Source organism: Papaver somniferum, unplaced genomic scaffold (assembly GCF_003573695.1).
Source record: "Papaver somniferum cultivar HN1 unplaced genomic scaffold, ASM357369v1 unplaced-scaffold_16, whole genome shotgun sequence".
NCBI classification, from domain to species: Eukaryota; Viridiplantae; Streptophyta; class Magnoliopsida; order Ranunculales; family Papaveraceae; genus Papaver; species Papaver somniferum.
Window position 1 is genome coordinate 415,651 of NW_020625486.1, and position 11,203 is coordinate 426,853.

The following is an 11,203-nucleotide window of genomic DNA, read 5'->3' on the forward strand; positions in this document are numbered from 1 at the left end:
TTGACGAAGCCCTCGATTTTCCCGAGGACTTCTCTTTACTTTCCCCCAATGATGATTGGGATGTTCTTGGTGGTGATGGTAATGGGGATGCTACTGTAGAAGATGTTGGTGCGGAGGAGCCTGCTGTGCATGTAGGCGCGGAGGAGCATGCTGAGGGGGTCGAGTCAGAGAAGGGAAAATCTGTCGTTGACGCGCCCGCCGATAGTCTTCCACAGTCGCCGACGTCTGAGGGTGAGGACGCCATCATGAATTGGTTTAAGGAAAAGAATCTTCTGTTTGTCTCTCATCCCGCTCCTGTTTGTCTCTCATCCTGCTCCTGTGGTCGCTAGAAACCGCTGTGGTCCCTGTTTCTAGCGCCAAATTGTGAGCACACGAACCACGTGCGTGTCCGAACGCTCACAATCAATCTTTAACATCTAAGGAGATTATGGTGATGGTACCCTGGTGTTGATTCATTGGCTCAAAACCTTCGGGTTTATCATGGCCTCCTCCAACCACTCCAGGCGTGGCGTTTGTGCATGAGATATAAGTATTAAGGAAAACAAAACACATAAGCAAACACGTGTGGAGCTAAATGAATGTAAAGTGCTGAAATGTAAATAAAACCAAGGTTTACGTGGTTCAGCACTAAGGCCTACATCCACGGGATTTGTTGTTCTACTATGTTCTTCACGGTTACACGAACAGTTGAATGATTTTTGGGGTTTACATGTTTCTCTCCTCTCAGGGATTAACCTACCTTTGCTATTTCTCTCTCTCTCTCTTTCCTTCCCTTCCTGATCTTTTCCCCTCTCTTCCTCTTGGTGGAGATTGGGTATTTATAAGGTTAGAACGTGGGTCCCATCTCTGAAGACCGTTGGAACCTTATCTTCTTGTGTCCTTGCGTCCATCGCGCGGAGGTCTGCATTTCCCCCTTGATCTCGCTCGTTCCACAGGTTGGTCGACACGTACACTGCTCGGAGTGTTTAATGTGGGTAGTTGAGGGGTCTGCTCGTGTCAGACAAGTGTCTTCTGCCCCTGTCAGTCCGTGTCAGCTAACTTTCTCTCCACCGTCGATCTTGGCTTCTCTTTTGGGGATGAGATAAAGTAACTCCTCGGGGTTTATTTGGTGTTTCGTGACCCATCATGTTTCGATGTTTTTGGCCTGCATGCTTTCCACGTGCCTCTTTATATACACGTGTCTGATAGCGAGATATATGTGTACACAATATGAGTATATCCACCATAAACTAACTTGTAATCCTCGTTCATGTAATCATAACAAAAATATGCTAGCTGGTAGCAGACTTGTAATTGTGAGTAAGGTGAATCGGGTATCCTTTTATACTCTTTAGTGGCTGGATTCCAAAGACCAAAGAATTCTGTACCCTTGTCCCGATGCTGCAGGCAGACCAAACCGTTGCAAGAACCAACCATACCAACTAACTTTAAAGATTTAAATGGGTGATGCTCCCTTACAAGAGCGTTATCATAAAATTTACTTGTAGAAAATAACAAATCTTTTGTTATATTGTACATATGAACTGCCTGAATTTTCTCTATCATAAACACTAAGCATGAACCTAGAGTACTTGTTGATTTTGAGTGTATAATGAAGATGTAACTTAACGAAATCGGGGTTGGAAATTATGGAAAACCATGTCTTAGAAACACACTTACATTGGTAATGGTATGTCTTTCAAGCTAAACAATTCTTTATTAATGTAAAGAATCAACTTCATTTTGAAGCCGTTTCCAGAGAATAAAATTGCAACGGTGGTGCCTAATGCCGTGTTGAGTTAGCAAGTCTCCTTTCCGCGTTTGGTATAAAGCAATAGTCTCTTGTTTCCAGTCAACACTCCTTTGTAGTGAGGTTGAAACATGGCATCCCATTTATTATTGTTGGAATCTTGTTTCTGAGTTGGGCATACCTTTGCTAACTCAGAAAATGATGGTAAGATTTAACTGCCATCATTTTCTGAGTTAGGCATACCTTGTTTCTGAGTTGGGCATATCCAATATGCCTTTCTTTGCTGGTAAGATTTAACTGCCAAGGAAAGCAATTTTGTCGAAGTTTTTTTTCTTTGCTATTGGACTGAAGAAAAGAAAACACTTTTTTTTGTTGATCGGTGAAGCAAATGATGGTATGATGTTTAACGTCGCTTCTGTAGATTTTGCGGACACAAGATATCATTTTTCTTAGCAGAAAGTTACCTTTTCTTGGACACAAGATATCATTTTTCTTAGCAGAAAGTTACCTTTTCTTGGACACCGATTTTACATTGGAAGTTCTTCTGTAGAACACACAAGAATGCAACCAGTTCTATTACACCAAGTCCAGATAGAAAGTAATCTAAATGCGCTTGATTCAGGTTTTCTGCAATCCATCCGTGTATTGACCTGCTGCACTGGTTGCCTTCTGAATGACGGATATATGGAAATTGAGGAAATGTCCTATGCCAAACTGGACTTCAAAACAAAAATACAGACAAAATACAGCTTGCTACTAGACCACACCATTCATCCCCTTCAAATCGATATTTTACTTCAAATGAAATGTAATACGGTAAGACATTTCTAGAATTCAATAAAGGGAGCTGTCAGTATAAACCAAGACCGTAGAGCTTTCACTCTTAAGTCATGGCATCAGCCATGAGTTATTAAAGTAACACCAGATATAACTCCATTGCTCTGTTGGTCTTTCCTTCTCAATGTTATCAGTCCAGAGGTTTCTTAATTGGCAGAAGATCTAAAACAAAAACCATGGGATCCCAACGGCATAAAACCATAAACAAAAAGTATCTCATCTTTGTCATTGATGCTGTAACCGATCATATTGACTATGTTAGGGTGGTGTAAAAGGCTACAGAAATGAACTGTCGAAAACGTCAACTGGACAGGGTATCCATAGAAGCTGGAATTCCCTGATTAACTTGTCTAACTGCAACTACCTGTGAAGACAACATCTGTACATTATCATAAAGTTTTCAAGTGGTACACTAAACCTTTTGTCAGGCTAATGGATATTATTAGCTAACCTTTTAAGCAACCTTTGTATGTGCCCGCACGTTCTCCTTCACCCAAAAGGGATTCTGGGGGAACATTCCTGGTGGCAGCTGCAAGTTCTTAAAAACTTAAACTTAGTGAGGCTGCAGTATAAACTTCATCACTAATGGAGCTTCCACCAAACTTAGAGATAATTCAAGTTATGTCAAATGAGTGAGCCACCAAGAGCAGCAATTTGGAAACTAGTTTCTACTTGCCCTGAATTTTTGTTAGCCATATTCTGCTTTCTTCTAGAGATTGAATTTTTGTTGGGATATTTAGATTTTGGGTCTCAACTTTGTGACCAGCTTTGAGTTTGGGTCCTGTGAAAATTTTAATTAGAGTTTGGGTCTCAGGACTGTCATTGACCGCGTTGACAGTTATGAAACTGGTTAAAAGAGGAAAAGACCAACTAAATCTAACGTTTCTTTTTATTTACTAACTATACCTACCGTTTACACGTGTGTGGAGGAGAACTGCCCAAGAATCGACGGTTCAAGATAAAAAAAAAAATTTGACCTAACTATATATCGATTCATTGTTTTTTCTAGGGTTTTTTTGCTACGCTCAACACGATTTCTGGAGGAGATTCATTGTTTGATTAATCTGATTTTTTTGCTACGCTCAACACGATTTCTGCAGTGTGGTCTTATTATTGTCGTTGTACAAGATTTCTGCAGTTGATTCATTGTTTGATTAATCTGATTTGAGGTAAGTTAAAAAGTTTCATTTTTGGGGTTTTGTAGACCCATTGATTTGGGTTTTTTCTGGGTTGTTCTGATTGATGTCTATGAATTTTAGGACAGGAATACTAATTTAAACGATGAATTTTGTTTTTCACTTTGTCTTTTAGGGTTCTGTTCTGTTCAAGTATTTCTTTAGATTTTCCTTTTGATTATTTTTCTGCTTTTGTCGAGTGATGTTTAAATAAAGAAAGGGTACATGGAATAGTTAATTCACTGATGGAAGAGTTTTATTGTGGTCCTTGTTTTGTCTTTAATAATTTCTGTGAACTGTAAAGAAAGGAAAAGGATTTTTTCCTGTGTTGTTGTACAGTGGTTGTTTATCAATTACTGAAAATTGACTTCACGGTAGAAAGAAAAAAAATTGTTCCAGTAACAGGGCTAAACTATTGTGGTTGTAGTTATTGTGTGTTGTTGAGTCATTGTTGGGTAACTAATGCAAGTATGTGTGGGTATTAAAATGCAGGTACCATGGATGACTTGTTTAGATATTATCCCACTAGAGGTGGATATCTTGTTGGAAAATATAAAAGAGCCGAGCATCCTAATTTGGAGAAAATGCCTGACTAAGAGGACTTGGACTTCCTTCCTATTTTGTACCCCAATAAAACTGCAACACAAGGCAGCTGTCAAGTTGAGTCAAGCACAACTGGAAGTCAAGCATCTGGTGTTGTAGACCCATTGCAAAGTAATGAATTTTTTTCACAGGTTGATGATGATGAACTATTTGCTAGTACATACAATACTAGTGAGACAGTCAATATAGAGGAACAAGATATACCTGATGAAGACTACGATAGTGAAGATGTGGAACTCTAACATGAACCAGAGATAAATGATGATGAAGAGATTGATCTCACTGGTAAAATTCAAGAAACGTTAAATTCAACCCTTGAATTCAAGGAGTTCGTTGAAGATACACAGAAGATTGATGGCGACTTCAAGTTATCTGAAAAGCAAGAATTTGTGGAGAAGCTATTTGTTGGGCAGCAATGGTTGAGCAAACAACATTGCAGGGATTATTTGAAGGATCTAGAAGTTGACATGAATTATTGTATGGTACAAAAAAAGAACAAGGAAAAGATTCAATCATACAGATGCAAGGATGAAACTTGTGAATGGAAGATTTACTGCTCTGTACTACCTGATGGGCAAACATTTGAATGCAAAGCAGGTTAGTAACTCGAATTTGCTTCTATTTTACATTTATAAGCTTGACATACTTCTTTATTTCATGTTATCTTGTTGTTTTTGAATTTCATGAGTATCCTGTATTGACTTGTAGAGATGGTCCTACTTTTGAGATTGACTTTGTGGTGTTCAAAATTGCAGGTCATTTCATTCACACCTGTGAGTCTATACATGGGCTCAATCATCCATTAGCCAATGCAAGATGGGTGGCCAAGGTGATGTTGGAATGCTAGAAGGCCCATCCTAGCTACAAGCCCAGGGACTTTATAACTGAGGTGAAGAAAAATCATAAAGTTGATATTTCTTATTTTACTGCATGGCATGCTTTCCATTTGTGTAATGAGAAAATTATGGGTAGTTACGAAGAAGGTTATTCTTTACTTCCTGCTCTATGTGATCAAATTAAGAGAGAGAATAGCAGGAACATAGTTAAATTGAAAACAGACCCTGTAACCGGGAGATTTGTGTCATTATGTATTTCATACAGGGTGTCTTTAGATGGGTTTTTGAAAAATAGACCTATACTAGGACTAGATGGATGTCATCTAAATGGTAAATATGATGGTGTATTGTTGGCAATCACATCTCTTGATGGCAACAATGGTTTATTTCCCATTGCGATATACATTTGTCAGTCAGAGTGTAAAGAAAGTTGGATAGATTTTCTGAGTATAATGGCTGAAGAGTTAAAGCAACATCCAATGGCTCTGAATTTCATTAGTGATAGACAAAAGGGGCTGATTGAAGGTGTTTCAAGAAATTTTAGTGATGTAAATCACAATCATAGGTACTGTTTTAGACATCTTTACAAGAATTTTAAGAAATCACATCCTGGTAAGAACCTAGAGTTTATTGTATGGAGAGCAGCAAGGTCATTCTCTGAAGTAGGTCATAAAATTTGGATGGACAGACTTAAAGAGGCAAAGCCTTCTGCACCAGAGTGGTTTGACAGAGAACCAGTTGAGACATGGGCAAGATGTTATTTTGATAGGTCATCAAAGTGTGAGAATGTTACGTCTAACTTCTGCGAAGCCTTCAACTCATGGATTCTGGATTACAGGAAGATGCCTGTATGTAAGTTGGTGCAAAAATTTCATTTACTTATGATGCGAATATTCTTTGATAGAGAACAAGTGGGTGAGCAAATGCCTGATGGTGGTGTGGTCCCTAGAGTGACAGATATCGTAAAGAAGCATTTGTACTTCAGCCACGAGTTCACTAAACAACCGTCAACTAAGCATCTTTGGTCGGTCTCTGATACAAAAAAGGACATATCTTGGGTGGTGAACCTGGAGGAGCACACTTGCACCTGCAATGCATGGCAAGTATGTGGAGTACCATGTGTACATGGTATATGTGCAAGTTTATATCATAGAACAAAGGACCATGACAAGTAAGTGACAAACTGAATTACTGAAATCACTGAATTGAGCTATTTTGCTTTTAACTCTCAACTGTTTGAATACTAATTACTTAAGTCAACTGAATTTATGTTTGCAGGTACGTCCATGAATACATGTCTGTTGACACCTACAGAAAACTATATGCTCCTTCTATTGAACCTCTATTGGATAAAGCTTTATGGGCAGTGGTAACAATCTTAAACAATGTTGTTTTTTAATATGACATCTCTTATATATATCTCTTATACATATCTTATTCATTTTTATACAGAATCCCATGGACGTGAAACCTCCTAAATGCTCTAGGCCACCAGGTAGACCTAGAAGTCAAAGAAGAAGGGACAAAGATGAGGGTGGGAATAATAGGAAATATATGTGCGGGAAATGTTATGTCTATGGTCATAATAGGGTAACTTGTAAAGGGGCTGCTGCTGAGGACCAACATCAAGGTAATATATATGTGTGGACATTGACTGTGTATACTCTGAATTACTTTGAATTTGGCTTATGATCAAAATGCCTTGTGCTGGGATTGTTTTTGCAGCTCCAGCCACCTTCACAGGTCCTCATGTGAGGCCCAATCCAGCATTTAGGCCACCTCCACCAACACCAGCTACTGCATCAAATTCTGCATCAAATTCAACTACGACATCAGCTCGAGGTGGTGGTACCAGAAAGAGGAGAGGTGGTGCAACAACATCAGCTCCAACATCAACTACTGTTGCATCTTCTTCAGTTGTCACTGCATCAACTTCAACTACACTAGCAGAACAAGGTCATGCAAAAAGAGGAAGAGGTGGTAGGGGTAGCAGAGGCGGAAGAGGAGTTTCTACTGCACCAGTTGAACCTGTTGTTCAAGTTCAAGCATCTACAACCGTTGCCTTTGGAAGAGGAGTTGCTACTACCAATGCAAGAGGTGGTATACCAAGAGGAAGGGGATCTAGATCCAATGCAAGGGTAAGGCTTGTGCATAGAAGACATGGCGAGATTGTTGGTTTTGGTATATTACAAGCTGAACCGCCAACACTGCGTAGAGAACCAACACTAGCTCAGGTAACATTTAGGCTCAATTTATTCCCGTTTGTCATTCTTTACAACTTGTAGTTTCTTGTTGCTTGTCATTTTTTTGTAATTTACAATTTCTTGTTACTCAATGTTTTAGGTATTCAATACTGGCAGAGGGGGTGGCAGAGTGGGTCGCGGAGGAGGTGGCCTAGTGACAAGGGGTGGAGGTATATTTTCATCATCATATGGAAGGGGAAGTAGGAGGTTCATGGACTGGTTTGGCACACCAGAGCAGTGGTCCAATGATGAGAACTAAATGCATCAGGCTTGTTTAAGCTCTTCGTAGTCTTTTATTTAGCATCTTACTATGGGATAAAGGCGAAACATTGTCATCTTTCTTTTGAGAATATGAACAAGTTGTAGTGATAAACAAGTTGGGTACTATTGAATCTGATAACTCTTGGTTTATGAATGCAACTTACCTCTGGTTCTTGTATTCGTGTGTTCTTCATTTTATATTTGTGGACATATATGTTGATGTGTGAAATTGTGATCTTAAATCTATCCGCAGGTGTAAAGTTGATGTGTGAAAAATGGTTGAAACCTGGTTTGTGCAGAGGTTTGAGGTTGGGTGCAACAGTCAGGTAACAGATGAATAATCCAGACCGTTGGTGTACATCTATTTTGCACCGTCATATGCGTTTCAGGAGATACTAAATAACACGTGTGTTTCACATGTTTGACGGCAACTTACGCCGTTAAGTAAATATAAATTAATTTTAATTATAATAATTTTCTTAACTGTCAAGACGGTCAATGACGGTCCTGAGACCCAAACTCTAATTAAAATTTTCACAAGACCCAAACTCAAAGTTGGTCACAAAATTGAGACCCAAAGTCTAATCGTCCCATTTTTGTTTGCCACCCAAACAGATAATGCTACTAAACCTGTGGGAGAAATCATTTCTGCTTTTGTTAATAATTTGCACAATATACTTTTTCTAGAAAGGTCTCAAACCAAACACAATTCAGAGCTAATTAAAAAAGATACAATAAAGTTTCAACCAATAGTTCCATTTGAAGTCAGCAGCACCCCCATCACTACTACCACTAGCATCCGTAAAACAGCATCATAAATCTATAATAGAACTAGATTCCTAAGACTTAGTTTTCTTTAACATTTAGATATAGACCTCTTTCTTGACCTCTTTCTTTGGATAGACCTTATACGACAAGTTTATACACTCATCTGGAGTCAAATCTGAAAAATAGGTTAATCCAAGAATGCAGGAAGACTTGGTTTGGTTATGTTTATGGACACGCCGAGCGGTTTTCTTGAAGATTTCAAATCTCTCTTTGAAAGCTTTTCTATCATCCACATCGAAATGGTGTTCATTAATTGATAACCACCTCAAAAACAGAGCGAGGAGCTTATCCTCAGAATTGATGATATCATCAGTTACCTTCACAGCTTCACGTTCCCTTGCAATTTTCAGTGCCAATTTTTGATTACTACCACGGTATCCTGAGCTGCACATGAACATAACATTTAGTAATGAGATAACAAACAAGGTACTAATAATTCGTCGCAATACAAACCAAACACAAACCTGAATATTGTGGCCACACTCCCCAATCTCCGACTCAATGGTATAGCAGCAGTCCAAGCCTTTGCACCAGTTGCAGGCAGCTGCAAAGTGAAAGGGAATTACTATCCACATAATAATCATGAATACTAAACTAGGAGCACCTAAATACAACCAAAAAATTACACAAATCCTGATTTCTAGTTCACATCTGAAGGGGAAAAAAATGATTCTGAAAAAAACAACCAAAAAATCATGCATTCATTACTATTGCATCTGACGATATCAGAAAGGCAAATCCATCCAATGGAAGTTCACTAACCAAAATCAAATGCCTACAACATTCGACCCTAAATCAAACGAGAACAGTTGCATCTAGCAATATTAGAAAGGAAAATCTATTCCAATTGAACTTGACAAACCAACATCAAACACCTACAACTTTCAACCCTAAATCAGACCCTAACAACCCAACAAGCAAATAAAATCTCCATTTTTCACTGAAAATTAGCATCTCAAAACGACAATAAACATCATCATAAAACTAAAATATAATAAGGAAAATAAGATATTAATAATCTTGGCATAACAAAAACACATGATCAATCTGTCATATATTTATGAATCCAGAAATAAAAATTTAGCGATTATGAAAAACCTCTGTCATGCCTTCACTACAATTGCATCTGACAATCTATTCCCAACAAAACCTCCATTATAGCATAACACAGCTATCAAATCACTGGATCCAGAATCCCTAAATCAAACAAAGTCATGATTATTTCTACATCTAAGAAAAATCCGAACAGAAAATGCGTAAACATACATCACCAAAAGAGTTACAAAATCACAGAGCCAAAATCAACATTTTCAACAAAATTTGGAAAATTAAAAATGATGGAACAACTTAGAGGTCAATTAAACAAAAACTTACACATATGGAAGCTATATTAGCAGATTTAACAGCAGATCTAGCTGATCTCAGGAGAATCGAAGTAGCCATCAACAATACAAGATGATTTCAGAGCAAGATATTTTATTAGGGTTTCGGTTTTGGAACCTCTTTTTTCTGAGGTGGTAGAAGTTTCTGGACTGGTTATTTTGAACGAGGGCTTCGATTGGGATCTCCAATGGGTCCGGTTCCACACAGATACACTAGATCCGTATCCGACTCATTGAACGAGGGTTTTCAATGATCCGAGATAACAATTCGCATTTTTTTTAAAAAGAAAAGAAATTTTGTTTTACAAAGAGCTGGTTGGAAGCCCAACCATAAGTAGGGCTCCAACGCCTTTTTAGGGACGGAGCTGTGTATTGAATAAAATACTGAAAATCTCCACTAATCGTTATTAAATCCTTTAGTCTTTCGACAAAATTACATTGTCAATCCCCCTAAATAAATTGCAAATACTGTAAGGACTATTTAGAAATACTTTTTTAAATTTGTTAAGCTTTTTGCAAACACGTGGGGAATGGACTATCGAAAATGATTGATACATTTCGGATTAAGCATCGAAGATGCACCATGGAGACAAGAGCAGTTGACCCACTTCCCATGGTTCTAATCCCACTGCTGAGAAGCTGTTGGAGACCATTGATTTCCCCGAAGTGTATTCCACGGTCCCTAAATTTGGTGTGTTTATCAATGCTCATGCACTATTTGTCTGCACTTTTGGGTTTGACTTTTCTTAGCCTGGACACGTAATTTTGCTTGTTACATACGTGTGTTTCTTTATAGTTTATCTGTTTTAATCTTTAGTCCTTAGAGATTTGGGGATTCTGCATTGATTTTTTAATAAATTTATATAGGAAAGAATATCGAGAAATGATAAAGAAAGTGAACAAGAAAACTAAAATAAAAGCCTCTTACCTGTGAAATTTTTTATCTTTGTTGGATCACAAGAAAGTAATTGTATTGATCCTATTGGGGGTATTTTTTTACTTTTTATCAAAATTTGAGAGATGATGGGCCAGATGACTTAATTAGTGAGGCAAGTGCATTTTGTGCTGCTAGAAATATAGATGTTCCTAATTTCGATTCTAATTATGTTCCATTAGTAAGAGGAGTTGGAGCTCGTCATCATTAGAGTACTTTTACGATTATGGAACATTATCGTGTGGATATATTTAATGCTGCTATAGATGCTTAGTTACTGGAACTGAATAGCATGTTCAACGAAGAAACGATGGAATTACTTATCCTTAGTTCGGCTTTGGATCCTCGTGAATGGAAAAAATCATTTAGAGTTGA

At 38.0% G+C, this 11,203-nt stretch overlaps 1 protein-coding gene across 3 annotated transcripts; it reads right to left on the bottom strand.

Annotated features, from left to right (window-relative positions):
- Positions 1–2,126: 2,126 nt before the first annotated feature.
- LOC113337341 lies at positions 2,127–10,045 on the bottom strand. 3 transcript variants are annotated; one of them, XR_003354194.1, is made up of 4 exons: positions 9,887–10,045; positions 8,977–9,056; positions 8,475–8,896; positions 2,127–2,491 (listed from the first exon to the last, which is right to left on the bottom strand). XR_003354194.1 is itself a non-coding variant. In XM_026583036.1 (3 exons), the coding sequence occupies exons 1-3, from the start codon at positions 9,953–9,955 to the stop codon at positions 8,548–8,550; spliced, it is 498 nt and encodes a 165-aa protein (XP_026438821.1). In that variant the 5' UTR covers positions 9,956–10,045; the 3' UTR covers positions 8,318–8,547. The 3 variants fall into 3 exon arrangements, 1 of the variants encoding a protein (XP_026438821.1); XR_003354195.1 differs by lacking the exon at positions 9,887–10,045 and adding an exon at positions 9,611–9,810; XM_026583036.1 differs by lacking the exon at positions 2,127–2,491 and having other exon boundaries at positions 8,318–8,896.
- Positions 10,046–11,203: the final 1,158 nt, after the last annotated feature.

Excerpts from the sequence above, each read along its gene's own strand:
- LOC113337341 (XM_026583036.1), bottom strand. The coding sequence starts at position 9,955 with ATGGCTACTTCGATTCTCCTGAGATCAGCTAGATCTGCTGTTAAATCT. Across the intron at positions 9,057-9,886 it reads CTAATATAGCTTCCATATGT|CTGCCTGCAACTGGTGCAAA; the intron begins GTAAGTTTTTGT and ends TTCACTTTGCAG. Across the intron at positions 8,897-8,976 it reads AGTGTGGCCACAATATTCAG|CTCAGGATACCGTGGTAGTA; the intron begins GTTTGTGTTTGG and ends GTTCATGTGCAG.